Source organism: Uloborus diversus, chromosome 3, assembly GCF_026930045.1.
Source record: "Uloborus diversus isolate 005 chromosome 3, Udiv.v.3.1, whole genome shotgun sequence".
Lineage (NCBI taxonomy): Eukaryota > Metazoa > Arthropoda > Arachnida > Araneae > Uloboridae > Uloborus > Uloborus diversus.
The window spans coordinates 125,194,092-125,220,001 of record NC_072733.1 but is presented as its reverse complement, the minus strand read 5'-3'; the positions used below and the strand labels follow the sequence as shown (position 1 = coordinate 125,220,001).

At 33.3% G+C, this 25,910-nt stretch overlaps 1 protein-coding gene across 1 annotated transcript; it reads right to left on the bottom strand.

Moving 5' to 3' along the window:
- Window positions 1–792: 792 nt before the first annotated feature.
- On the bottom strand, window positions 793–22,375 carry LOC129218682 (flavin-containing monooxygenase 5-like). The gene is made up of 4 exons (XM_054853003.1): window positions 22,257–22,375; window positions 17,815–18,169; window positions 10,690–10,980; window positions 793–1,832 (listed from the first exon to the last, which is right to left on the bottom strand). Exons 2-4 carry the CDS (start codon window positions 18,151–18,153, stop codon window positions 864–866), a joined length of 1,599 nt encoding a protein of 532 aa, XP_054708978.1. The 5' UTR covers window positions 18,154–18,169; window positions 22,257–22,375; the 3' UTR covers window positions 793–863.
- Window positions 22,376–25,910: the final 3,535 nt, after the last annotated feature.

Genomic DNA, 25,910 nt, shown 5'->3' with positions numbered 1-25,910 from the left:
TCTTCTAGGTGATTTTTTTTTTCGTTTCATAACATTTTATTAGGAAAGGTCTAGAAATGTTTTCTTCAATCTCCTTAATAATCAAGGTAATTTGCTATTTTTTAAGGTAATTCATTTAATTTTTTTTTTTTTTTTTGAAGAATAAATCTACATCTTTCCCTTTTAAAATTGTTCGTACAAAACATTATGTTTCTGCAAAAGAGCCGTTGAGAGCAAAAGTGGTACACGTCAATAAAACATTTTTTTTTTAGCAATTAAATGGTTCAGTATCCAGCTATGCACAAAACACTCAAGCTGTTTGGTTTTACGATTAGTGATGACTGTCTCTCTGAAAATGGTTGAACCTCAATTTGCACCACTTTCGTATTCAGTGGAATGAGGTCAAAAATAATTTGTAACGTTGTAAATACAAAATATTAAAAGATTGACTTTCACCACTTTGCTCTCAACGACGTAGATATGGCAGAAAATTATAGGTCTAAAGCAAAAGATTTTAATTTGTTGTTTTTATTTAGTTTAATGCTTCAGTCGTATGCTTCTAAAGTATGAGATATCCGTATTTATATTTGCTCATTTTCTTCAGATGTTATCAGAACCAAAGTTTCTATAATCATGCCATCAGTTCTCTGAATATGTTTATAATAGGGCTGTGGATATTGAATATTTTCCTTTATTAAATATAATATTGTAAATTAGATTTTTCCTCGTAAATAATAACAAATATAATTTAATACAAAACAACCTAATTGGAATAAAAAATAAATATGGTTTTCGTAAAACATAAGAGCAACTGCTAACTAAAATACTTTAGAATAAAACGTGAATAAATATTATTGCTTTAAAAAATAAATACTCAACAAAGCTCACAACAAAACTTTTAACATAAACACCAGAGCTATAAATACACATATTGATGCAATAATGTAAAATTTTACAAAGGAATGCTCTTCGTAATCTTGCTTAAGGGGCTTAACTACTCTAGTTTTCCATTCTAATATCGCAGTTCGAGCGCCATCCCAGGGGTGCGGTCCTTGAAGCCTATATTGATACGGCAAGGACGGACCAAATAATAAATTTGCAAACAGAGGAAAATCCAAGAAGAAAATCTTCAACAAATTCGGTTTAGCATGAATCAGAGACGCTATTTCATCCATGTATTCAATGTAATCTGCTTGAATGGTATGTCTTTCTGATTTTACATACCGTTTAGAGTTTATGTCCTTTCTTTGTTGAATATCAGCTTCCATTTTTTCTCTTGAAGGCAAAGCTAGTTTCCTGTTCATTACCAGAGTTGCCCAACGACCTTGAATTTCTCCAACAGGAAACCCGCCACCAACGATCTGAACCAATCCCAATATTGCCAGCGAAGGATGTTTCATATGTGGTGGGAAAACATATTTGTACAAATGAACTTCATTTCCTTTCACGGCAGCTATTTTGTTGCTGAGAAATGGAAAATTTATTTTGTAACCAGTCGCAAAAACAATTGTATCGCATTCAGTAACATTCATTTCATCTTCGAAAATGACGCCGTTTTCAGTAAATGTTTCTATGTTCTTCTTTACCACCACGGTGCCACTTAGGAGTCTGATAGGCAAAGTGTCAGATATCGTTGGATGCTGGCTCCAAACTCGGTGCTGTGGCTTCAAATTATAGAGATAGTGATCAAAATTATAATTCAACATTTTCTCGGTAAACCAGCAAACAAGAAAATAAGGTAGTGATTTGAGCAAAACATTTAGCCATCTTCGAAGCATCACAAGATCGAATGGCATACCTCCTGGACCAACCCTTGGCAATACCCAAGCTCCTCGCCTTGTGCTAAGATATACCTACAAGAAAAATATCCCGTATAGAATTGCGAAGATATACCATATAAAACGATAATATTTAATTTGTACAAATATTCAATAGGGATTCTTTGTCAATCTACGAAAGGGGCATTAAAACAAAGTTGATGATGTTAAAGACATTCATAACAGTTTTGAATTTGCTTTCAAAAGCCTCAATAACAGGTTAAGTAAAATATGACACACTTTTTAGTTTTCAGTATCTGAATTAAAAGAAAACTTTCCATTCGTCCCACTGCCCCCCCCCTTCCAAAAGTACATTTTGAATTTTATGTTTATAGAAAATTTTGAATTTTAATTACTTTTTTTGAATACTTTTATTTCTAAGTACAATTTCATACATTTCCAATTTTATTGAAGATTAGTGCTCATAAAGCTTGCAATGCTTGATGACATGATTTATTATGTTGCATTATCATAAATAAGATTTTTTCTGTCATTTGCCTCATTTTCCTGTCATAACACCGTAAATTTTTAATCATGCTTTTGGTGAAAGGCTTTGATTTAAAATGCTTTACATTCAATAGATCTAAATATTATTTAAACGTTAACTTAAATTGTATTTTAAAAGTTACATTTTTAGTCTTGATTAAAAAACAGTTCAGCTTTCAAAATTTGTTAACTTGTCTGTAGTTTCACAAAAACCCGCAATTTTATAAGAAACATAATGAAACTTAATGTTAAATTTCATCGAACACATGTGGAATAAAAAATAAATTACACATTTTTAATTTAATTTAAAAAGTTTCTTTCAAATAATCTCAATTATTGAAAATATAATTAGACCGATTAAATAATGATAAATAAAATCTACAATTTATACAAAACTGCCGATTTTCTTACAATTTAGATAAACCGCACAGTTTAAAAAATTACCTTGATTGACCGTCTTTTCCTTTTTTTTTAATGAATTTTCCGAGCATTACAGGTATTTTTTTTTGTAGTATCCATGCATTGCGAAGACAAAGATGTGAAATACTTTGACCAATGTGTGATACATAGATTAGTAAAAAAAAGAATATACTGATCGATATTGAAATTATTTTCTTGAGAGCGTTGAGTAACCTAGTCATTTTTGAACTGGGGGAACCGTTTTGTAACCACCAGAATAAGGGAAAGGGATACAGTCGTCTTTCTATCCTTTAAAAAGTAAATTGCTACAAAGTGAACCTTTACGTGCACGTAATACCCTAAAAGTTTAAAATTTTTCTTTTCATTTTCATCTTTCTTTTGGTTTACATTACTAACTTCCGCTGTCCAAGATTCAAGATTCAAGATTTTTGATTTCAACAGCAACAATGACTAGGATGGATAATCGTTATAGCTAGACCACGAAGAGAAGGCGCGCGTGACGTAGTGGCTGGACGAGTCGATTACGGCGATTTGGCGTAGATAGCAAATGACTGAAAATCAGAATTACTTACTTTGGCTTCCTATCGCCTTTCTTCTCTCACTCCGTTTTTTTTCGGAAAAAATGAGCTTGTCGATTGTGAATTTTTATGCAGTTCGTAAATTAACTTGCAATCGATCGATTGATTATGTGTTTTTACTGTGTGCTTAGTAATTAAATTTAGTGTTACCAAGTACTAAATGTAGGAAAATTTATATTTGAGCATTATAATAATGATTTCCCCTTTTTGATCCTTAGCATGCAGATTAAACTTTTAAAAAAGCAATCTTAACACAGCATTTCGAACTTTTTTTTCTGATAACAAATAATCAAACTTTAAATATTCTCGTTATTTTTAAATTACCATGAGGTAAATTGTATCTGGTGTATTTCAGTACTTTTTATAGTAAATTTTGTTTGGCGTCATAATACCTTAAAAACTAAAATTAAGAGGAATTTTGTGGCATTATATTTTAATGATTCTGAGTAAATATATAATTTAACAGAAAACAGTTTATGTTTGCATGAATTAAACGGGAAAATATAAGCCTGTGAACAGAGAGGTACCAATGGGAGTTCACTGAGGCCTCACAAAAAGTCCTTATTTGACTCATTTTGTCAAAAGATTTCGCAAACTGGAAGATACTAGTACAGAGAATTGCGTTTTTTCCTCTCATACTTATATCTTCTCAGATGTAGGATGTGTGCATGTTGTATTTTAACATGCAGTAAAATTTGAATTTTCATTTCCTCCTTCCGAACATTTTGGTTCGGGGTGCCCCAGCGTGTGACCTGTACTTTAATCTTTATACTGCTTTTCGTATTCAAAAATACGTCCGTAGTTTAATTTTATTTCACCAAACAGTAAAATAACCATACATTTAACAAAACTAATTCTATTTTTTTTTTAAAGAAAAAAGGGTCGCAATACATTTTACATGAATACTATCATTTTAGCCTAATCGAATTGTATGCCAAGATGATTACGACGTTCGTATTCGTAGTTTACACAGTGGCCTCCCAAGAAGGTCAGCATATTTAAAATATAAAAAAAGGATGGTAGGAAAAAGAGGCTTCCTTTCGGAAAAGGTACACCTTGGGACAGCTCTATTTTCCCACATAGATTTTAAAACGTTCTAATTTTCAAATACACTAGTACTTTGATTCCACTGATTAAGCAGGTAAGAGGTTTTTTTTTTTTTTTTTTGTACAAACATGTCTTATAACCTTTTCCTGAAATTTTTATAAGTTGCATAGTGGGTTTGACAATGACGGACTAATGTATAACAAAATTAGAAAAAAAAAGGAGGAAAAGTGTCTCAAGGTGAGCCCCACCCTCCTTTCCTCACCCACATTTAAAAATAATGTGAATTAAATACTTAAATAAAAAATAGAACGTTAATACGTATATTATTTTGCATTTTGTTGAATAAGAAATCAAAACAAGGGTTATAATAATGATGTTTAATTAACTAAATAATAATTCTTAAGAACAAAACAAATGAATAAATAAAAAGGGCGAGAGAAAAAGTATTACTGGAAGTACGAAATATATGGTAGCGAGAATCATGGGGGTAGCATTAATTAATTAAACAAGATCAGCAACATTCAAACATTATGAATATCAAAAAAATAAATTATAGGAAGAATGCATTTTGAGAACACCTGTTGGTAAATTCCTAAAAATTTTAGAGGATAATGCTGTATGAAGCTTGTGACATTGAATTACAATGATAAACTGTTTCGTTCTATAGATTGTGCTTCTCTAAATCCCTTCCAGTAATTTACAAAAACAATTGTTCCACTCCTTCCAATCTTATGAATGTGCAATTAAACATATGTAGTCATTTTTTTTAAACATTCACGAAAATTGTTCCGATCTTAAAAATTTTCTACTTAGATTACAAAATATTGATATATTAGTAAGAAAGCACATGTGCAACTTATAAATGGTTGATTTCCAATACATTGATAGAAAATTCCTCGTTTAAACTGGAATAGATAATATGTCAAGGGAAAAAAAAAAAACAAGGGCTCTGGAGGATTGCAATTCTTCCAATCCCTCCTTAAAATAAAGCAGAAAATAAGCACAGGTTTTCAATCGTGAACTTGTATAAGTGTTTTTTTATTAAATCTTGAAATCTGTTATTGAGAATTGATGACAAGAATGCGAAAAAAAGGGGGGGGGGATCTTTGAAGCCTTTTTTCGAAATGAAAAAAAAAAATGTAAATTTCCGAAACAGAATGGGTCATCAAACTAAGATGTGAAAACAATAAAGCTATTGCGAAAAAATTTAAAAGATGTGGATGGAATTGCGAAAACATGAAATATTTAACAGGATAAATTGCTGAAAATGTCTCATTCCCAATTCATTGAGCCTGTTTCGGAAGCTGTATCTGTTCCTGACTCTGATTCAACGGTGAAATTTAGAGTTTCAACTACATTTTCTACGATTCCGTCAGTGTCCCAATATTTCGTCTCCAATTTTTCAATGTGGCTGCAGTATTTTTCCCAGTCGTCACTGGAAACACTTTGAATTGCATGCGTTGTAAGTTCTTCTAGAGTTTTGAGACTTAACTCAGCTTCAACGTTTCTATTCCTTATAAAGCGCTTGACAGCTGCCCAGGCTAACTCGATCGGGTTCAAATCACAATGATAAGGGGGCAATCGTAGAACCGAGTGTCCATTGCTGTTTTATAAGTTCATCCATGCGATATTTTTTTTTGTCGGTGAAGCATTTGCTTGAATTATTTCAAAAATTTCCGGTTTTCTCAAATTGCTGTCAAATGGGATTGAGTTGTTCGTCTAGATACTGACGCATCACATATTTTGTTGCATATTTCGATGGTACAGGGTCTACAACCTTCGTATGGTACGAAGCATTGTCCATTACTATTACAGAGTTAGGGGCGATGTTTGGTAAAAAATTTCTCGAATATATTTTTCGAAATTTTCGAAATTCATTTGCCCATGGTAATCACCCTTGACACATCCTGCTTTGAAGACCAAACCTGCATTGGGTATAAACCCTTCTTTAGATCCTGCATGCACTACTATCAATCGACTTCCTGCTCCATCTTTGACAGTAGCTCCAATTTTTCCGTCTTGCCAGCATTTGGAAAACGAAAGAGTATTGTCAATCCAAGTTTCATCAATAAACACAATATTCTTTTGATTTTGACGATGCTTTTTTATTTCTCGTAAGTATTTGCATCGCCATGAAATGATGTCAGGTCGTTCAATCAGCACTTTTCTCCTGTTCTGACATTTTTTCCATCGAAATCCAATTTTGTGTAAGATTTTTCTTAGCGTTTTCCTCTTCCAGGGGAAATTAATTTTATCTCTTAAAATTGGCAATACTAATCGTATTGTAGGCATCTTTTTTGATTTATAAAATTCATTTATCGTGCTCCTCACAACACATAAGTCAAAACTATCCAAAAACGCTTTCCGATCAACAGGTTGAGGGCGATGTTTTCCAGGAGATAACAGGTCATTCGAAAGCGATTCTTTTTTTATACGTTGGATAGTCCGAACTGAAACTCCAGTTGCGGCAGATATTCTGTGTTGCACTTTATGAATTGAAATTAAAAGTTCGCCAGACTTAGCTTCTTTTTCAAAAAATCTTCTCACATTATTAACAACGTTCCTTTCTCTAGAATGCAACGTTTTTCCTTTTAAAGACATTTTGTTCTGAAAAGAACAGTTTGGTTTTATCACCTGACAAGCTCCTCGAGGCAGAGTGACAAGAAGAACCCATTAAAAGGGGGGGGGGGAGGGCAGTTGCATAAATAAAAAAAAAAACAGTGGCGAATTTACAACAGCGCAAATCATGTAATTGATGCAAGTGAAGCAGACTGTTCTACTTTATTCAGATTATTTGTAATAGTAATATTACTCTGAATCTTAACTTTCACAGTTCAGCGAGCTTTTCATAAAAATTTGTTATGCTCAGAGCGTAATTACTGTACGATTGTTCTGCACTCCCTAATTTTTAGAATCAATGTTTTCGCCATCGTATATTGGAGAGATATTAGCATAAATAGTGAGCAGTTGCATATGGAATGAATGCATCTGTGAAATAATATAAGTAATTTAAATTTTGCTACCACTTAAGAGTTTTTAAATATCATTGCTAATTATGTGTTTCATCGCACATTATTTTGTTGGACTACATTCAGTGGCGTGCACGGAAATTTCGGGGCCCGTCACGAATGTCTTTTACGGGACCCCTCTAAATTGTTTACCCGTACGTCCCCACAAAATTTCACCCCTTATTTTAGAAATCTCGGGCTCCTTCAGGCTCGATCCCGGGCCGACAGGTGCCCCCCCCCCCCCTCCGGTGGCGGTGCATGCCCCTGACTACATTACTTTACAGTTCTTATTTTAAGAAAGTTTCACTTCAGTTTAAAAAGCTTGGTTTAAGTTTGGGGCTTAGGTAGTGACAACGCAGTCAGCCTCGTCATTTCGAAGTGTTGGGGGGGGGGGGGGGAGGCAAAGGGTATATACTCAATTTTTATAGGTAAAAAAGCAACATGATGCATGGTTACATTGTGTTTTAAAATCCAGGGAAAGGGTTTGAAATGACCCCCTGATCTTCCAAATGACGGACCTGAAAACAGTATCAAAACTTTAAAAAAAAAAAAAAAATGAAAATAAAATACATCTCTTTCATTTCTTGTTTCCGCAAAAGCTAAATTATATTTTAAAAACTTTTGGAAACAACGTTATGAAAACAAATTTCTGTATTTTTTTTTAATAACTTCAAAACCAGCAGTATGGATTATTTATGGTGGTTGTAAAATCGTTGAAAATGCTATTTATTTTTCCTCAATACACTTTACTGAGCGCTAGATTGGAGGGGGCGTGGAGGGGTTAATTATAAATGAAATTAATTAAAAAAAATAACATGAGGGGAACGGGGACTAAGCTTCTAAAAAGCACCTGATTTAAAGCGGTATTTGGGGGCATTCACAACAATTTAAAATAAAATGGGACCATGTTTCACTGTTTGCACTAAAAATGAAGCCTAACATCACATAATCTGGAAAAGGTTTGTTGCAGAATTCGAGAATGGAATAGAAACTTCTTCGGGCTCTTTGTCTTTTGAAGATTCCGCCTTCTGCTAATCATAAACTACTCAGAAAATATTTTTCAAACTTACTATGATGGCATTAAGGAGATTCTTTTGTTTAAGGAAATTGAGCACTTTTTAAGCATTTTGGGTAAAGCACAATCTAATCATACTTCGTTGAAAGGACTTAAGAAAAAATATGGTCGAGGAAGATAATATAAATTATTAATAATACTTCACGGGGCTCTAGACACAGAAAATATTGGAAACCCCACTAAAACTTGCATTGAAATATTGCACCTCCAAACTTTTCTCCCACTTAAACACAGCAACCTGTTGTTTGGTCATACCAAAGGGGGCTTTCAAGTGTTTGAAATTTATTTATATCAAATTGAGAGCAAGTGCACACGCGCGAAAGAGAACTCACAGGTTTACAGCCTTCTAAAACTTATTTCAGTGCTACTATGCGCATTTTCAATCCTATTTTTACCAGGAATTCTGTATGAGTATTAAAACCTTTTGCTATACCATATGACCCCCCCCCTAATTTTTCTTATCCCCTTTGCCCTACTTATTTATTTATTTATTTTAAATTATTATTTTTATTATTGTTTTGTTAGAAACGTTCCGTGCTACACACACACATACACACATATACACACAAAATAATTAAAATAAAATTACGTTAAAATTAAATAAATTAAAATAAAATAGTAAATGAAATAGTTTACATTAAAAATAAATCAACAAATAAATTTAAATAACTAAATTAAACATTTTAAAAATCCCCCCCCCCCTCCCCAATTCTCCAAATGTGTGAATTCGCAACTGCGAAATATCAACGCATCTTCACCAAGTAACCCCTACTCCGCTTGTGCGCCCTCACAAACACTACCTATTTTAAAATGAAGTGTCCCATTTCCGCTTCCAGTCCACGCGCCTTCTCTTCTTGGTCAAGCTTTAAATCAGTCTAGGCATTTAAAAAACATAAGTCAAGAATAGCCTTACTAATAAGCCGATTTCGGCGTTTTTAAATACTGCTGTAGCTAAATCCTGTCGAAAAAATCAATGCCTATCTCTTTCGTTGATATAGCATTGCAAATCAAGCAATGATATAGCATCACAAATATTCTCTTTATAATTCTACAATTATTTTTTGGATAAACATTTCATGCTACACTACCTAAATGCAATCGAACCTCGTTAATTTGAATACGACCTAAACGAATTACAACTAAGCCGAACTACACTTGCGATTCCCGTCCCATATAGTATTTACAAATAACACTATTGTTTTTCGGATCAGACGAATTACAGTTAAAAGGAACTAATTTTAAAGGTCCCTTTGAGTTGGTTTTAATGAGGTTCGACTCTTACGATAACGAATAAGAATGAACACAAAATCACATGATAAAACATTAAAACATGCTAAAAATGCGATAGCCTCTTCCATTTAAAATTCTTATGAACTAACTACACTTTAGCTAACTCTTGGAAAACCTGTTACCTCTTTTACACAACTGCTGGAAGAAGAGTTTGCTTTTGGAAGCTGTTGGTCAACATTTTGATGCATGAAAACGCTTTAAAACGCCTCTACACAAGAGACGGTTGGTGGAATCAACATTTCGAAAAAGATGCCTGTTAGCTAGTTGACTGGCGTTTTACGTTGTTTCCACACGAAGCAACTTGGTTGAAACAACTTTTCTTCTAATAAGCCGAATTTATTCGAATAGCTGCTCCTCACCGCTGTTAAAACTGAACAGAGTCGACTCTAATCTAGTTTATTCCATTGAGAAGAGATAAAATGGAGAGAAAGTGAAGACTTTCATTTGTGAACGAAAGACTAAGTTATGGATATATTTTAAAGAGAAGCATTGGAAAACATCAGGTCTCTTTCGCTAGTTTCACGCAAAACGTGTCAACCATTCGCCATTGTTGAGTCACGTGACTTGAGGTCTTTGCCTAAGCTTTTGATTTGCCAATGATTGGACTTGCCCTCTCTATTTACTAATTCCTGTTTTATTTATGCGTAGAACAACCGCATGGGAATCAACTAAAAAGGCGATTACAATCATACGCACGAGAATGGTAACGGGACATGTACCTGGTGTGCGGGGAACACTAGGTACAGTTGACTTTCCTCTGAAACATGACAGGCGATTCATTCACTTTTCTACCTGGTTGCACTTCCTAATAACTGCTCGTTCAAAAGTTGATTTAACTAAGTTGCCTCACGAGAAGAAGGCCTAAAAGGTAAATTCTGAATAAAAACCTGACCCAGTTTTAGGATTAATGATAATAATTAAGATTTTTTTTCAGTAGAATTATGTTAATGATTTTTATTTTACTTGCTGAGATCAGACGATGAGCTTACTTGTTTTGCTACTGTACTAATGTCCACTGCTGCATCCATCCCGGAATTTCCAACTCCCACCACCACTACTCTTTTTTCAGCCAGCTCGTCAACTTTCTTCAAGCTATGCGTATGCATGATTGTACCTCTGAATTTGTCCATGCCTGAAAATGTTGGCATATTTGGATAGACATGATGGCCAATGCATACCATAACGCCATCAAACTCTTCTTGAGAAATTCGATTTGTTTTGGTGTCTTTAGTAACTACATTAAGTCGTCCAGTGACATCGTAAGATTCGGCTACATCTACCTATAATTGAAATGACATTTCATCATTAAAATTAAGCACAAATTATTTTGAAAATTACCTACCAGCTGTAACACGCTTTTAGTGTTAGCAAATTTAACTATTATATGGCTAATTATTGAAGAGAAGAAAAGTTATAAAAAACGGAATTAAGATAAATATATACAGTGACTCCCAAAAGTGTTCGTACACCTACGACTTTCAATGAAATAGGACCCTAACCTTTAGAATTAATATTTCGGAATATGTATTTAATTACAAGATCTATGATCAATTTTCAACAAAACTACATAAAATGTTTTTAAAAAATATTAAAACTTAATTTTTTAAAAATCAAAAAAGTGCCGGAAATTTTCTCACAAATGTCTTCGTACACTTTAAAAAATGTCTATATATTATTAAATAATCTAACTTTTTATTAAGTTATTATTTAGTAGCGTATCATGCAGTGTCAACAACTCCTTTTAAACGTATGGGAATAGATTTAATTCTTTTTTTCCTTTTTTGTGTAATTTCTGTGTAAATGTTTAACCACACTTCGAGTCTTACTGTTTCTAGCTCTATTTTCGTTTCAAAGACGTATTTTCGTAATCTAGCCTCCATATATCTCTAAATATGTTACATTAAGCTCAAATCTGGAGATTGAAGGGGTATTTTCTTAAATTGTTTAGGACAATTTGTGAGACACTAGACACAAACTTTGAAAACCGTGTGCTTCTTATCGTTATCTTGATAAAAGACAAAGTTGTTTCCGATAACCAAATTTTTGGCTAAGAGTTTAAAATTGGTTTTTAAAATATTTAAATGAACAGCATGGTTCATTATTTCATCGAAAAATTCCAAACTACCAAGTCTTGATGCTGATATGCACCCTCACACAGGAAGCCAACTGGGACCAACTAAGTTCTTAAGATTAAATTCCTAATTTTTTCTTCTATTTACAATTATATAACAATTTAACCAAAAATGTTGAATTCATTTTTATCTGTAAGTAAGACGTAATTCCAAAACGTTTTGAGCTTATTTGTCATTGATTTTACGAGAAAAGCGTAAGCTTTCTGTATTTCGCACGGCTAAGAAAATTACTGTGGTAAGAGGTCCCATTTAATGCGAACAATTTTAGGTGAAAATTAAATGTAAAAATTTTCATCTAACTCTTCAGAAACGTTTAAAACACTCAGATGTTTATTTTTCATAAATTTTGTAACTGAAATTCTCCGATCACGCTTTGTCAATATTGCCGGTTGACCTTTTCTTACCTTGTTCTCGGTCCGATTCTTTTCTTTAAAGCATTTAATTAAGCACTTTACTATAGAATGGAATAAATTAAGTATTTTAGAGACATTTCGAACCAATTTACGCTACTGTGAGGAAAAAATTCAAATTTCGAATGGTGTTTGGTTTTTTACGAATACCAGCCATTTTAAAGTAATAAACACAATATTAAGGAATAAATAAACAAAAAATTAGAGCCAAATGACTTAAGGGTCAACACAATGCAAAATAATAAAAAAACGACGTGATAATCTTAATCATGATTTTATTCGAAAATAGTTGAGTGTATGATGACTCTTATGGCGTATTATTTCTCTATCTCTTCGTTTTTTTGACCTATTTCAAAAAGAAGATTAGTCAATATTTCGAAAAACTACAGGCTTTTATTTAGAATGACATAGGAATGATGTAAAAAAAAAATTGGACTCCATATTCGAATTCAGTTTTGCGTTATTTTGGTTTCACTGAAAAATTTCGAAGTGTGCGAACACTTTTGGGAGCCACTGTATTTTTTCTATTAACATTACTCTTTCTTAATCGGATAATTTCTTTTTCAAAATTTTCTTAAAAGTCATTTTGGAATTAAAATACTAATGGTGTACACAAAATTAACGGTAAAAGCATTCTATTTTAATAATTAATGCGCAGGGATCAGTAAACCACTTCCGGAATTTTGTACATGCAAAGTAGACAGAGGTGATGCTCTTTTTAGGAGTCGACACTTATGGGGGAAGTATGACTCAAACATAATAGGTGCGTATTTTATAAATTAGCTGCATGTAAACTTTAAATCGTTATCGCTGTTGAAAAACCACAAAAACTAACCTACAGGTTAACAGAACATCACGGGACGCGTGAGCGTCCCGCCACCAAGGAAACCAAACGTCAGCAGCCAACAAAAGCAAATCCACCGTCAAAGACAAAAGAAAATAAAAGCGGCCAAGAATAATTTACAGGACAGAACAAGTTGGGGTTTTCTGGGTTTTACACCCCTCTGTATCTCAACCCCATGAAGACCCCCGGAGTTGATTTTTGGTACACTCAATCTCTAGTGGCTCCTGACACCATAAACCAAAATACAATCCCTTGGATCATCAGGGGGAGGGGGAATTCAAGTTAGAAAATCGCTGTTCAAAAAAGTCTTCGCTTTCTTTGACAGGGCTACAGCCCAGACGAAAACAGGAATCAAGCTGAAATTTCGCACACTTTCCTTGTGCCCTACTGATGTGCCTTTAGTGCCATTTGACCCCCCTCCCCTCGTTTTTACCCCACAAATCGTTCCTTCCCGGGGTTCTGCAGCAGCCCCCCGGGGGGCTATTGTGATGATTTTTTGTATACATGTTCTTGGGGGGCCATTGAGGACATATACAAAAATTCAAACCCCAGGGACATCACGAGCCGGAGTAATTAAAGTTTGAAAATCACTAATTTCCCTTAAATTCAGATGTACTTTCTCTCAGCTTATAGGGCTTGTTAATCTCTGACTGCAATTGCAAGGCTAGAACCGATCTAAGATCTAACTATTCTTCAAAAGTTGTCTTCGGAAATGAAATTTAATCCAGACTTATAAAACAGATCCAACAGTTGCAACTAGACGTTAAATCGCGGATATCACAAACTTGCCACAGCGACTGCGTATGCGCGCGGAGTTAGCTCATAGGGCTTTCTGTTTTAAGATTATATATAGTTTAATATTTAAGCAGATAAATATTAATGAATAAGATTAGAATACAGTCCCTCCCCCCCCCCCCAGTTTCGCCGATACGAAATTTCTTTTCTTCCTATTTTTCAGTTTTAACATATTTAAGGGGGAAGAAATTTTAAATGTCGGCGAAATTGGGGTTAAACCATTACAATATTTTGCGTGACATATTATATGTAACTGTACGCATATGTATATGATACATCTGACTTTATAATTGAAAGCGAAAAAGAGCACTTATTTATTGGTTTACTTATTTTCTAAATTAATGCATTTTCACAAAAATAACACATTATGAATTGAAATATATGAAATATGTGTGTGGATATCAGTGTTTTGCTGTAATTTGTTAACAGACAAAATTTTTGCAATTAATTTAAGCAAGACTTTTGAAATGAGCTAAGTCCACGCTCATACGCAGTCACAGTGGCAAATTTGTGACATCCGCGATTTGACGTAGAGTGAGTACAGCTACTTCTGACACATTTCAAGTTAAAATATTTAAACACTTGGGTGTTTTTTTTTTTATTTTGCTTGGTCATACCATACGTTAGTTTGTCTTTTTAGGGAACTTTTAAAGAAAACTGGGAATTAAACAAGACAAAGAGTTCTATCAAAAGAAAGATAAATCACCCAACCATTAAAATTCTCATAAAATGTAAAATAATCCGCGATTTAAGAAAAGAAGTCATTAAATAAAAGCTAGATTGATATAACCCGTAAGTTGTAAAACATTAAAAAAAAACTTCATGAAAATGTTGAATAATCCATCAAATAAAGAAACTAATAGAATTTATTGCAAACTTTTAAAATACCTGAAAACAATATAATTTAAATTATAGTATTTTATTATCCAAGCAGTTTTCTTTGCAACAGAGAGGATACAAGGATTGCAATAAAATTTAAACGTCCCAATTCTCACCAAACGGACATAGAATCTTACTCGTCAGAAAATAACATGACGTAAAATTAAGCTTGAAATTATTGTTCCTTAAAAACACAAAACATTGTTGTTTCAATTGAATATTTATGACTTGAAATTCTCAAAGTACAGACAAAGTAATAATATCAATGCAAAAAGATTTGATATCTCAGCAAAAACAACCATGTTATAAAAATTTCTCCGCCAAGAAAACCTTCAACTCTTCCCCACAAAAAAGAAAAGAAACCACCTCAGCCTTAAAAAGTCATGATATCTAGTTTGCCCGCCAAGTATCTGCCAAACTATCATCCTCCCTGTTCTCCTCTTTCATCACACCTTGAGGTTTTTTACTTCCTTTTTCAAAAAAGGAAGTATTGTATTCGCGAAAAAATTTTCACTCAAAAATTGTCCTTAATTTCCATCTTTCTCACCCCCGAATGAATGTTGAGTTTTTTTTTTCGACCCGACCACACGTGGATGTATGCCTAGGAGCCTACAGACACCCGAAATATCCATTTTGACGACCCCCGAGTTAATTACAACGAGTTTTCTCGTGACGTCCGTATGTATGTGCGTATCTATCTCGCATAACTCAAAAACAGTATGTCCTAGAAAGTTGAAATTTGATACGTAAACTCAATACGCACCTTCAATTTTGACTGCATTCGGATGTTTCTAAGGGGTCTTTTGCACCTTTTGGGGGGGGGGGGGGGAATCATTGTTAATTTCGATGTAAATTCAAGCGGTGTTATAATTTGCTGGACACTTGGCGATATGTCGCGTCTTTAAGTCGCCAAGTTTTTTCGCCAACTTGGCGACAAATTTGGCGATTTTTTTAATTTTAAATTTGATTTTAATTTGGCCACTGTTGGTGATATTTAGAGAGTAAACAATTGAATCACATTAAAATTGCCAATGATCGGGAAATGACATTAAATTGGAGTAAAAGGAAGTCATGTGATGCGATCGGGAAATGACATTAAATTGGAGTAAAAGGAAGTCATGTGATGCACACATCAGCTCGTTTAGTTTAGGATGAAGGCATTCTTTTTTGTGGGGAAGAGTTAAAGGTTTTCTTGGCGGGGAAATTTTTACAACAGGGTTGTTTTTGCTGAGATACATACTACTTGACCAGCTACAATGTTAATTTTTGTGCTGTTTTTAAAGATCTTTTCGTCTGAGTTCATTAAAGCATTTCCTGCTCAAAATTATTCCTTCTGAGTTTTTTCCCGCCCTAACTAGCTTGTTTTCACACTAAAACTTACTTAAACGACTCTTGCTTAGTAATGTTTACATCTCTGTGCATCCAGTTTTGATCCAGTTCCTGGTCTAGGGATTGAACCGGGTTTAAATGTTTTTAACAGGGTGTTGATAAAACTTCAGACATGGATTTTATTATTGAAAAATGGTACCTACGCTTACTCAGCAAAACTTTGCCGCTATAGTACTATAGATGTTCATTGTGAAACATATACAAATAAAGAGTTTTTTTTTAGAGGTATAGAACTTTAAGTTGGCAACACTGTTTGATATGTGTTCCATTTTGATAGCGGTCACTTGTTTTGTGTTCAGTTCGGTTTGCCATTTCATCATAGACAAGGCGGTGCAACACGCCACACGGCGCGCGTCACAATTGATTTATTGAAAGAAACGTTCTGTGAACGAATAATTTCGCGTAATGGACACGTGAATTGGCCTGAAAGATCATGCGATTTAACACTGTTGGACTATGTGGAGTCGCTGGTCTACACCGATAAGCCACAGACGATTGACGTCTTGGAAGAGAACATTCGCCACCTTATTACTGACATACGGCGTCTATTGCTGCAAAAAGTAAAAAAAAATGGACTTTCCGATTAGACTTTCACCGAGCCTGCCGAGGTGGCCATATGCCAGAAATCATATTTAAATAAAAATGGCAAATAAACATTTTTCGAATAAAGTAACAGTCATGGCAATTTACAACATTTAACTGTGTTTTATTTGAATCTCAAGTTCTCCACCTCTAAAAAAACACCCTTTATGTTGCTAATATGTTATGTGTTTTAGAGTTTTTAAAGTTTTATTATTCTTATTTAGTAGAAAGTGCACTCTAATTGATCCATATATGTGTAAGATGAAAGTTTATTTGTACATTAAGATATAATTCTAACAGGACGACGTTTGGTCGCATTGTTCCATTTCTATACAAATAATCTTCTAAAAAGGAGCTTTGTCTGATTCAAAGTTAGCGACTTGCTCTTATTTTACTTTTGAAATTATATTCAAATATACAAGATTCTAGAATTATTCATAAGAAATTAAATTTTATAGGTTTTGAAACTTAAATTAATCTTTGAGTTGTAGCTGTTTCAAGGCTCTCCAGAAATCGATTGTTAATAGAGAGTTTTTGAGAACAACGTGTTATTAGAACATGTTTTGAGAAAACATTCGACGTTTCAATAACACGAGAATAAAACAGCATATGTTATATATATTTAAGAGAAAAGGCTTTACAGCCGTTACTTTTCAGTTTTAGTCCATAAACATTCTTTCTATTCTCGAATTTGAGATCATTAAGATTTACACCTATTACAAAAATCGGAACACTTAAAACATTCTAAACTTCGAAAATAAACAACGTAATATTTCTGAAGAGTACTTAAATATAGTTGTCCAAATGCAACAATTAAATGTTCCTCTTAACCGATACTGCAAGTAAAATACGAAGTCTACCGATAAGTAAATGTATAATCAAGAGCTTAAGAAAGGCAAATTTAAAAAAGTTTCAAAACTAAGCAGTTATCAAATACGAGTATAACGTTTGAATTTTACATTAATTTTTTAATCACAAATGTATTTCCTTTATATAGTATACTCATGTTTAACATCAACTACAGCCAGACTAGGCTTGCTTTGCTTTGTAAAATTTTCAAGATAAATATAAAATGCAGATTACCTCGATAACTTCTTTATTGAATACGACATATTTTTCTAAATCAAATGCCTTTGAATAGCTTTTCAGGTATTCATACACTTGTTTGTTGTGCATATAATTTGATGCATCAGCTGATGGTGGAAAGTCGCTCATAGCTGTGATTTCTTTACTGCTGTTTATAATTGTAGTTTTCATTACCGATGCTAAACCGTCAATGTCGTCCTCATGGTATCTCCACAAACCACCAATGTGTTCCGTTTGCTCAAAGCATGTCGGTATGAGGTTCTCCTCCAATAGACATTTTACAGTAGTCAATCCGCAGGGACCAGCTCCGATAACAGCAATTCTTTTACGTGTCATAATTAAGCTTCAAGAACTAAAAGGTTAAAAAATTAACATTAGTCATTTTTTGTGCTTGCTGAGTACGTTGTTAATTCAAGAGGTACCGTAAGTTTAACATTAACAAATAAACTTCATACATTGGACAATTTTCTGAAGCAAAACTGTACTTCTGCAGTGTCTTACTAAAAAACTGTTTTGACTCAAATATAAATAAAATATTTGTATTTGAAGTTGATTGAATCCTAACATGAAAATTAAACGTGGAACTGAAAATAAATTTGCATTGTTTTTAAATAGCTCTAAAGAGGGGCATTGAATTGCACTTCTATATTTGTCTACGACGTGGAATAACTTAAATAGCAAAGATTATTAACAATAGATATGATCAATAAGACGAAAGCAAGCTCGTGTTTATGTTTTGGCACTACAAGAAAATGACATTTACGAGCATTAACCTTAATTGATGTGTGGTGTAATTACAAAAAAAAACTCCTTTTCCTGATCCTTACCAAGGTAAAAACAATGCTTTGTGTTTTTTAACTTGTAACGTCGCACATTTTTCTTGATCAGAAGATAAGCTGTAATTCAATATAATCAGGGATGGGCGTAACACTTTTACAAAATTGTGGTTACAGTTAAGTGCCCATACTTGGGAATTTGAACTTTTACCTTTAGTTGCATATTAATCATATGTTTTCCATTTGAACGAAGTCTTCTATTTTTAGGATGCGCCTTAGTACTTCACCTCAAGAGAAGCTATAGATGTGTAGACATGTCCCTTTAAATATAAAACGAAAAAAATATTGTCCCACCTCCCGCCCTAATTTGGAACACTTATTTTGATCTTTCATGTATTCAACAATAGATAATAGTTTGGGACACCAATTATCATTTTTAAGAAGTTTATTTTACAACCCAATAAAGAAAAAGGTATCATTAGATAGAAATAATTTAATCTTGTAAACTTTCAATGCTTTCAGAATGTACACTTGCCCCTGAAAACGTTGAATGTCTCCCCAGCCTTCTTAATTATTTTGAATTTAATATTTCTGCTTTCCCCTCTATATTTAGAAGCATAAAAGCACTTGGTGAACCCAAGTAATTAACACAGCTTATTTTTAGCTCTCCATGTTCCTTATTTCACATCTTTTCACATTCATTTTCATTCCTTCACAATACGTAAAATTCACTAGGTACAAATAAATTAGTCTCATCTATATTTTAAGATTTATTTTCATTAGTAGAACTGATACGTAATATTTTATCAAAACTTATTTTGCTCATCAATAGATTCAAATTTCCTTAACGATGACAACTGTTCTGTCTTGTTATGGTATGACACATTTGTCATCAGAATAGCCCTCAATTTATACAATTTTGTATCTATACGTTTTTAATAATACAATTATACACTTTATTTCCTCATATTCCTTATAGACATATTCCTTATATAGTTAGGTGGAAATGCATTTGCCCAAATAAGGCACAAGTACATAGCCAAGATGAACTGTCAAACAAATTTAAACTAATGCTGCTCAGTTAGCGTAGGTAACCAAAGTTATTTTCATACTTAAAAATCGCATACTTTTTTGAAATTTTCAAAATCATAAAAATAACCCATGAAGCTGATACATCAAAGTTCAACTCATATAGCCTCGTAAGATAACTATTCATTAATTTTGTGACAATTGTTTCTTATTGGTGAAATACCAACAGCTGTACCAGCTCTCAAAACTAAATTCGGCAAAATGTCCCAAGTTAGGGTACTGTTCCAAGTATGGGCACTTGACTGACACACATCATAGATACATTGCACGGGAGCACAAGTGCAGAGGCTGCAGAGTAAGTTCCACGTGGCGTTATAGTTTTCTTTAAATATTTACAAAAATTTAGAGTGCAAATATTTCAAAAAAAATTGAGTGTAAAAATTCTTTTGAATCTGTTGAATTAGTTTATCGCCAAATCACGTCTCAGCATTAATCAATGTTCTCACTTCAATCCTTTTCTTTAGAGTACTATTTTACAGTTATATTTCTTGAAGAGAAAGTGGCGAGAAGTTCGGCAAGTTGTAGTTGAAGATGTGTTTTTAAGACCGTCAATTAGATGCATTTTAGTAACAAACTATGCCTTCATGCAATAACAATATTTCAAACTTTCTCTTTTTATCAAGAAAAATTCAGGGCAATTTGTCGGCCGCTCACAAGAGGCCTGTGCTGTTTGTTCTAAATGCACAATAGAGAAAAATATGAAAAACAGAATATTTGACCCTCTTTCGATATCTTAAGCCCAGAATATTTAAATCCTCTTTTAATACCGATAACTCCTTTAAGCATGATTTTATTTTTCTCAACTCTTGCGACCCCTTTCTCCCAGTGAAAAGCATTAACCTTTAATAATGCAATGAGGAATGATTTTGCACCACAAATTAACAAATGTTACTCTCCTATTATTACTTGTTGCCTTTCTGATTTCAGAAAGTATAATTCATCAATGTTTAATATGAAAAAGCTTGCCCCCCCCCCCTCCCGAAAAAATGCGTGCTAATTTTTCCTTTCTATTGCCTAAAGGCATAAATTATTTTTTTTAACTAATCTAAATACTAATAAAGTAATCACTGATTAAGTATATAACGAAAAGGTAAAACAACTTAAAGCACGCACAAAACAAAAAGTAATCTATACAACATTTTTTTAAAACATTTAAATAAACTTAAAAATCATATTTGTACAAATTTGTTGCAATTAAGAAATTTCGAAGTAAATTCTTTATTATTTTTTCAATATTATTTAAATGATGGATTCCACTAAACACAAAAATCTATATTTCCTGCTAATTTAATAGCACCATCTAAATAAAGCTATGTTCGGACTGACTGGTTTTTCTTGTAACATAAGAATTCAAACGAGAAGTTTCAGAACGAATTTTAACATGCAATGTATAAGACGCTATTGATCAAGACATATTTAAAACAATAAAATACAAAAACCGAAAAAAAAATGTTTTTTTTTCTATTGAGCGAATATTTAAAAATTCAAAATAAATAAAATAAGAAAAAAAAGCAAAAAAAATAAATGACAAATAAAGAATAAATATAAAATGAAATCAGAAATTTTAAAAAAATTGAATGATACAAACTACCCCTTAATGAAGTCGCTATTGCTTGCACAAATACTTGAATACAACAACCCCTGAAGCACACGTGCGGTACACATTGGCGCGTGGATTCAATCTTGGGTGACCTTCGGTTCTCAAGCCAACTCGATTCCGTTTGAAAATACTGTCAGTCTAATTTTAAGTTAATCCCTTATTGATTTAACCGATCCCACTTTTCGAAAATTGAATATATTTTGATTGTAAGCATCATTATTGTTACGATTGTCAGGAAAATTACTTAAAGCAGAAGTGTCGACGGATTCATTTCAATAAAAAAAGAAAAAATCAGACGATCGGATTTTTGTTTTGCAATACCTCCAATAAAAATAAGGTTATGCAATCAAAGTTTGATACTTAAGATATTCACAAGCTTGCTCATGATACATTTTAATCCAATCTCAATATAATAATTCTACAATACAAATGACTTATTATATTTTAGTAAATAGTAATTCATCCTTAATTATGACTCAATATGTACTAAATCATGTCATGGATGTGAATTGTTAGAACGAAAATAAAGTTTATTCGTCAGTTTTTTCTGATGATGACGTTATACATAAATCAAGCGGCTCAGTTGAAAATATGAAAGCGTACAGTATACTTTTGAAACAATAACTTGCGTTCAGTTTTTCAGTATAAATGAAGTATATTGCAAGTTAGTAATTACTGGGGGGGGGGGGGTTTAAAAAGTAACGAATTGCTTTTCACTAAAAAAAACGAAATTAAGATTTTCTCCCTAGTAAAACTGTCTGTTTTAAGCATTAATATATCATTTTTGTTCTATTAATATCGCTAAATATGGTAATTTTTGCTAATACAGCTAAAGAATATTCGAGAAAACAATAACCGAGATAACTATTCACTAGTTCATAACTGTTACGAAGGTCAAGATAAATTACTTGCGTTCTCAACATATTGATAAAATTCATTGTGAAATGTTGATAAATAACGTAATTTTTACCCACCTTATCGGATTGTGAAGCAGCTCTCAATGAGAGAGATTTTCAATAGGAAAATACTAAAATCTTTTAGTTGAAAGACACTGAAGTCTTCCTAACGACTTACGAATGAAAATATGTTGAAGGAAATTTACGCTTATGATGAAACAATGATATCATTTCCTAATTAGTGCAATTCTTGTAGTACATGTTTGAATGCCTTAATAATAATTACACATTTTTTGTCTTCACCAAATTTATGTGAAGTACGTGAAACTCGTTCAGGACAGCAGAAACAATGTTTTATACTACACTGCTGTTATTCAAGTTGTTTTAAAATCTGAAGAGAAATGAAATATACGCTTTTATGATTGAGTATGATTCACTTATATTCGGCTCTGATTTTGTTGTCTATCGTCACCTCAGAGCAACAGTAGGATATCTTAGTGTTATTCCTGGAATTAGATGTGTTAGTGTTGCTCTGAGGCGACGATATATACTAACTCTCACATTCGCTTTAAGATTATGCTAAATATTATTTTGTTTCTCATTTTCAACTTATTTTGTACTAAGACCTTTAATGAAATTTAAATCCGGAATTTTTTTTTTTAAATTTCATAGTTATAAGAAAATATGAAAAATACCATAGCAGAAACATATTGGAGATCAATACTGCGATTTCGATCTTAAGTTATCAAATAAAATAGACGTACCTTTTCAAAAAATAAAGCGCATGTATTCCTTATCAAAGCTTAGATATTCCAGAGCTTCGGATTGAAAAGATTTTTCTTGTTCGATCACAATACAACTTGAATTTTAACAAATGCCATTAAGGTTTTTTTTCATAAATTCGCATCAAAAGTTTGCCATCACAACTAACAAGCAATGTTTTGGAACACGCTGAGTTGAATGTTGTTCTTCCACGATCATTTGAAGCAATGCGTTGTGAAGAGAAGAATAGTATATTTCTGATCATATATGTTTCTCACACTGTTGCCAAAAATAGAACAAAAATGTATAGTTCATTTATAAGCTAAACAGCTTCACATGCATAGAGTTACTGCGTGCCAAGAGCCTTGCCTCCGGACGCACACAGGAAAGATTTACATCACAAGAGACGGAAATAACACCCAGGTCACCGGCGGGAATCGAACCCATGACCTCCGGTTTAGAAGACGAAGCTTCTACCACAGAGCCATGGAGGCCCCGTGTATAGTTTATGGTTGTGATTTTTCAATATGAACACAGTTTCTCGTTTCATAGCATCGATTCCGAGTCACAACTGACTACAACTGTATTTATGTCGAGGACTGCATACTAAGTGCCTTGCCTCCATTATTTTTTTTTATACCGATAGATGGCAGCACCATCACCGGATCGAGCAGTTAATGAGAATTAGAACTAGTCCAGGAGCTAATAGCTACCTGGTGCTAGCACCCCCAGAGGTATCGTTTCACTTGGAGGACATTGAGACCACGAGCATAATTTTAACGTCGCCCAGTCCCTTTAATGACGACGGTGGGTCTTCGACCATCGAGGTTCGAACTCAGGACCCTCCGGCCCCGAATCCGACACTCTACCGATCGGGCTTACCACGGCCCCTCGTTTCATAGCAATCAATGGGATCAGGTGAGGCTTTCAATGGCTCTGTGGTGGTTATTTCCTTCTCTTTTGTTGTAAATCTTTATTGTATGTATCCGGAGGCACGGCGCTTGGCACCCAGTCCTCTAGGTATGTGATGCTGTGTAGCTTCTGAATAAAAAAAAATTAAGGGGATCAGGTTGTAACAATTATTTACACACATGGGGCCTCAGTGGTCGAGTGGTCAGCTTTGATTTCGTGCGCTGCAGGAGGTCAAGGGTTCGATTCCCATCGGGGACTTGTGTTTGATTTTACCTTCTTTGTTTTGTAAATCTTCCCTGTGTTGACTTGTCTGTTAATGAATGAAAATTTGAAAGATTGTGGTTGTTACTGTATGTGATAAACGGAGGTGAGGCGCCTTAGCACGCACCCCTCTTTTATTGGAGTGAGCGAATGCGTGCTTATGAAATCTTGAAATTTACACATTTCTTTGTCAATTCTAGTCGCATAAATATCTATTCAGAAACACTTCTGCAGAAAAAAAAACTACTCATATATAAGGCAGTTAATTTCTTCTAGCCAAATAACAATCAATACCACAGAACCTCGTTTATCCGCTCTTATTAATCAGGATAAAACATGTAGTGAAAAAAACATATGTTCGCTTAGATGATTTTCAATTATGATATCAAGATCGTTTTTTTCTTCAAGTAAGTCAATCATTCACTCTATATTTGGATTACTAGTCGCTTTGCACGGTCTACCTCGAAAACAAAAGTTCTGTCAAGCGACGCGTGTTCAACAATTAGGCTTAAACAATAGAAAAAGGAAAACTAAAATTCCCGTCAAAATAAGGGTTTTTGAAATTCGTTAACGGCAAATCAGAAAGTCCCAAACAAATTAAACGCAACCCTCCAATAATACAACTAAAATCCTACTTCAAGGAAAAAGCAAGAATTTTATTTGTTCACAGACGAGAAAAAATGGCTACAGATCAAAATTGATTTTATTCACGCGAAGTTAAATTGAACACGTTGGCAAACGATAAATTTCCTATTTGATATTGAAGCTCCATTAGGCTTTAAAATGCTTGTAACTTTTTTTCCGATGATTTTAGTTTTTTTTGAAATTCGAAGTAAGTAAATCAATTTAAGGGGTATTTTTTCGCGGGCTTTCAAACATGACTTGAATCCAGAAAATTGGATAATTATTTTGTTAGAAAGAGCCATTTAAATGCCTTTTACGGGTCCTAAAATTAAAATTCGAACGGTTCGGTTCGTTTTTGGCGTTACCCCCCCTACGTTCCTTCTCGGGTGTCCAAGTACCTCCCTGTCAAATTTGGTCGAGATCTGACGTAAACTGTGGATTTGTATAGGGAATATACATACATACATATATACACACATATGCTTTGTTTTATTTATATAGATATATTCAAATCCTGGATAGATTGTTCAGAAAATTATGGTAATCTAGTAAACACCACGTCAGCTGAACTTAGATGATGAAACGTTGCATTGACCGTGCTTTATTCAATAGTACACGTGTTTTAACCAGAAGTCACTAGACCACTTTATTGAGGAACTGTATGTGAAAAATAGTTATGATATTTTTTTGAATGTCTTTTTTAAACTGTGCTATGTAGTTTGTCTAAAATATATGGTTTTTGTCGCAATGAACGGTAAGTCTGCTTATTTAAGGATTTACTATTCATATTATTTATACTACTCGAGTTTCCGCATTTTCAATCATCCAGATCGCATTTGGCCCCAGTTAGTCCGGGATGAATGAGATTGTACTGTAATAATATAAAAACGAATTTTGAAAACTGAATCTCCTTTCAGAATTCATTAAAAAGGATGATGGTGCAAAAAAACATAGACGAATACGTTATATCTCTGCCAACATTCAATTAATTTTACATTGTAATACTTATTGAGTTTATTCATTTATTTGTCACTTCTTTTTCGCTTTTCCCCGATATTTTTTCTAAAGCATTTAAGATCATTATGCATTTATTTATTTATGTTTACTAATGTTTTTTTTTTTCTTTTGTTTATTTTAAGGAATGCGATGACCTGGCATATAAACGGGATTAGT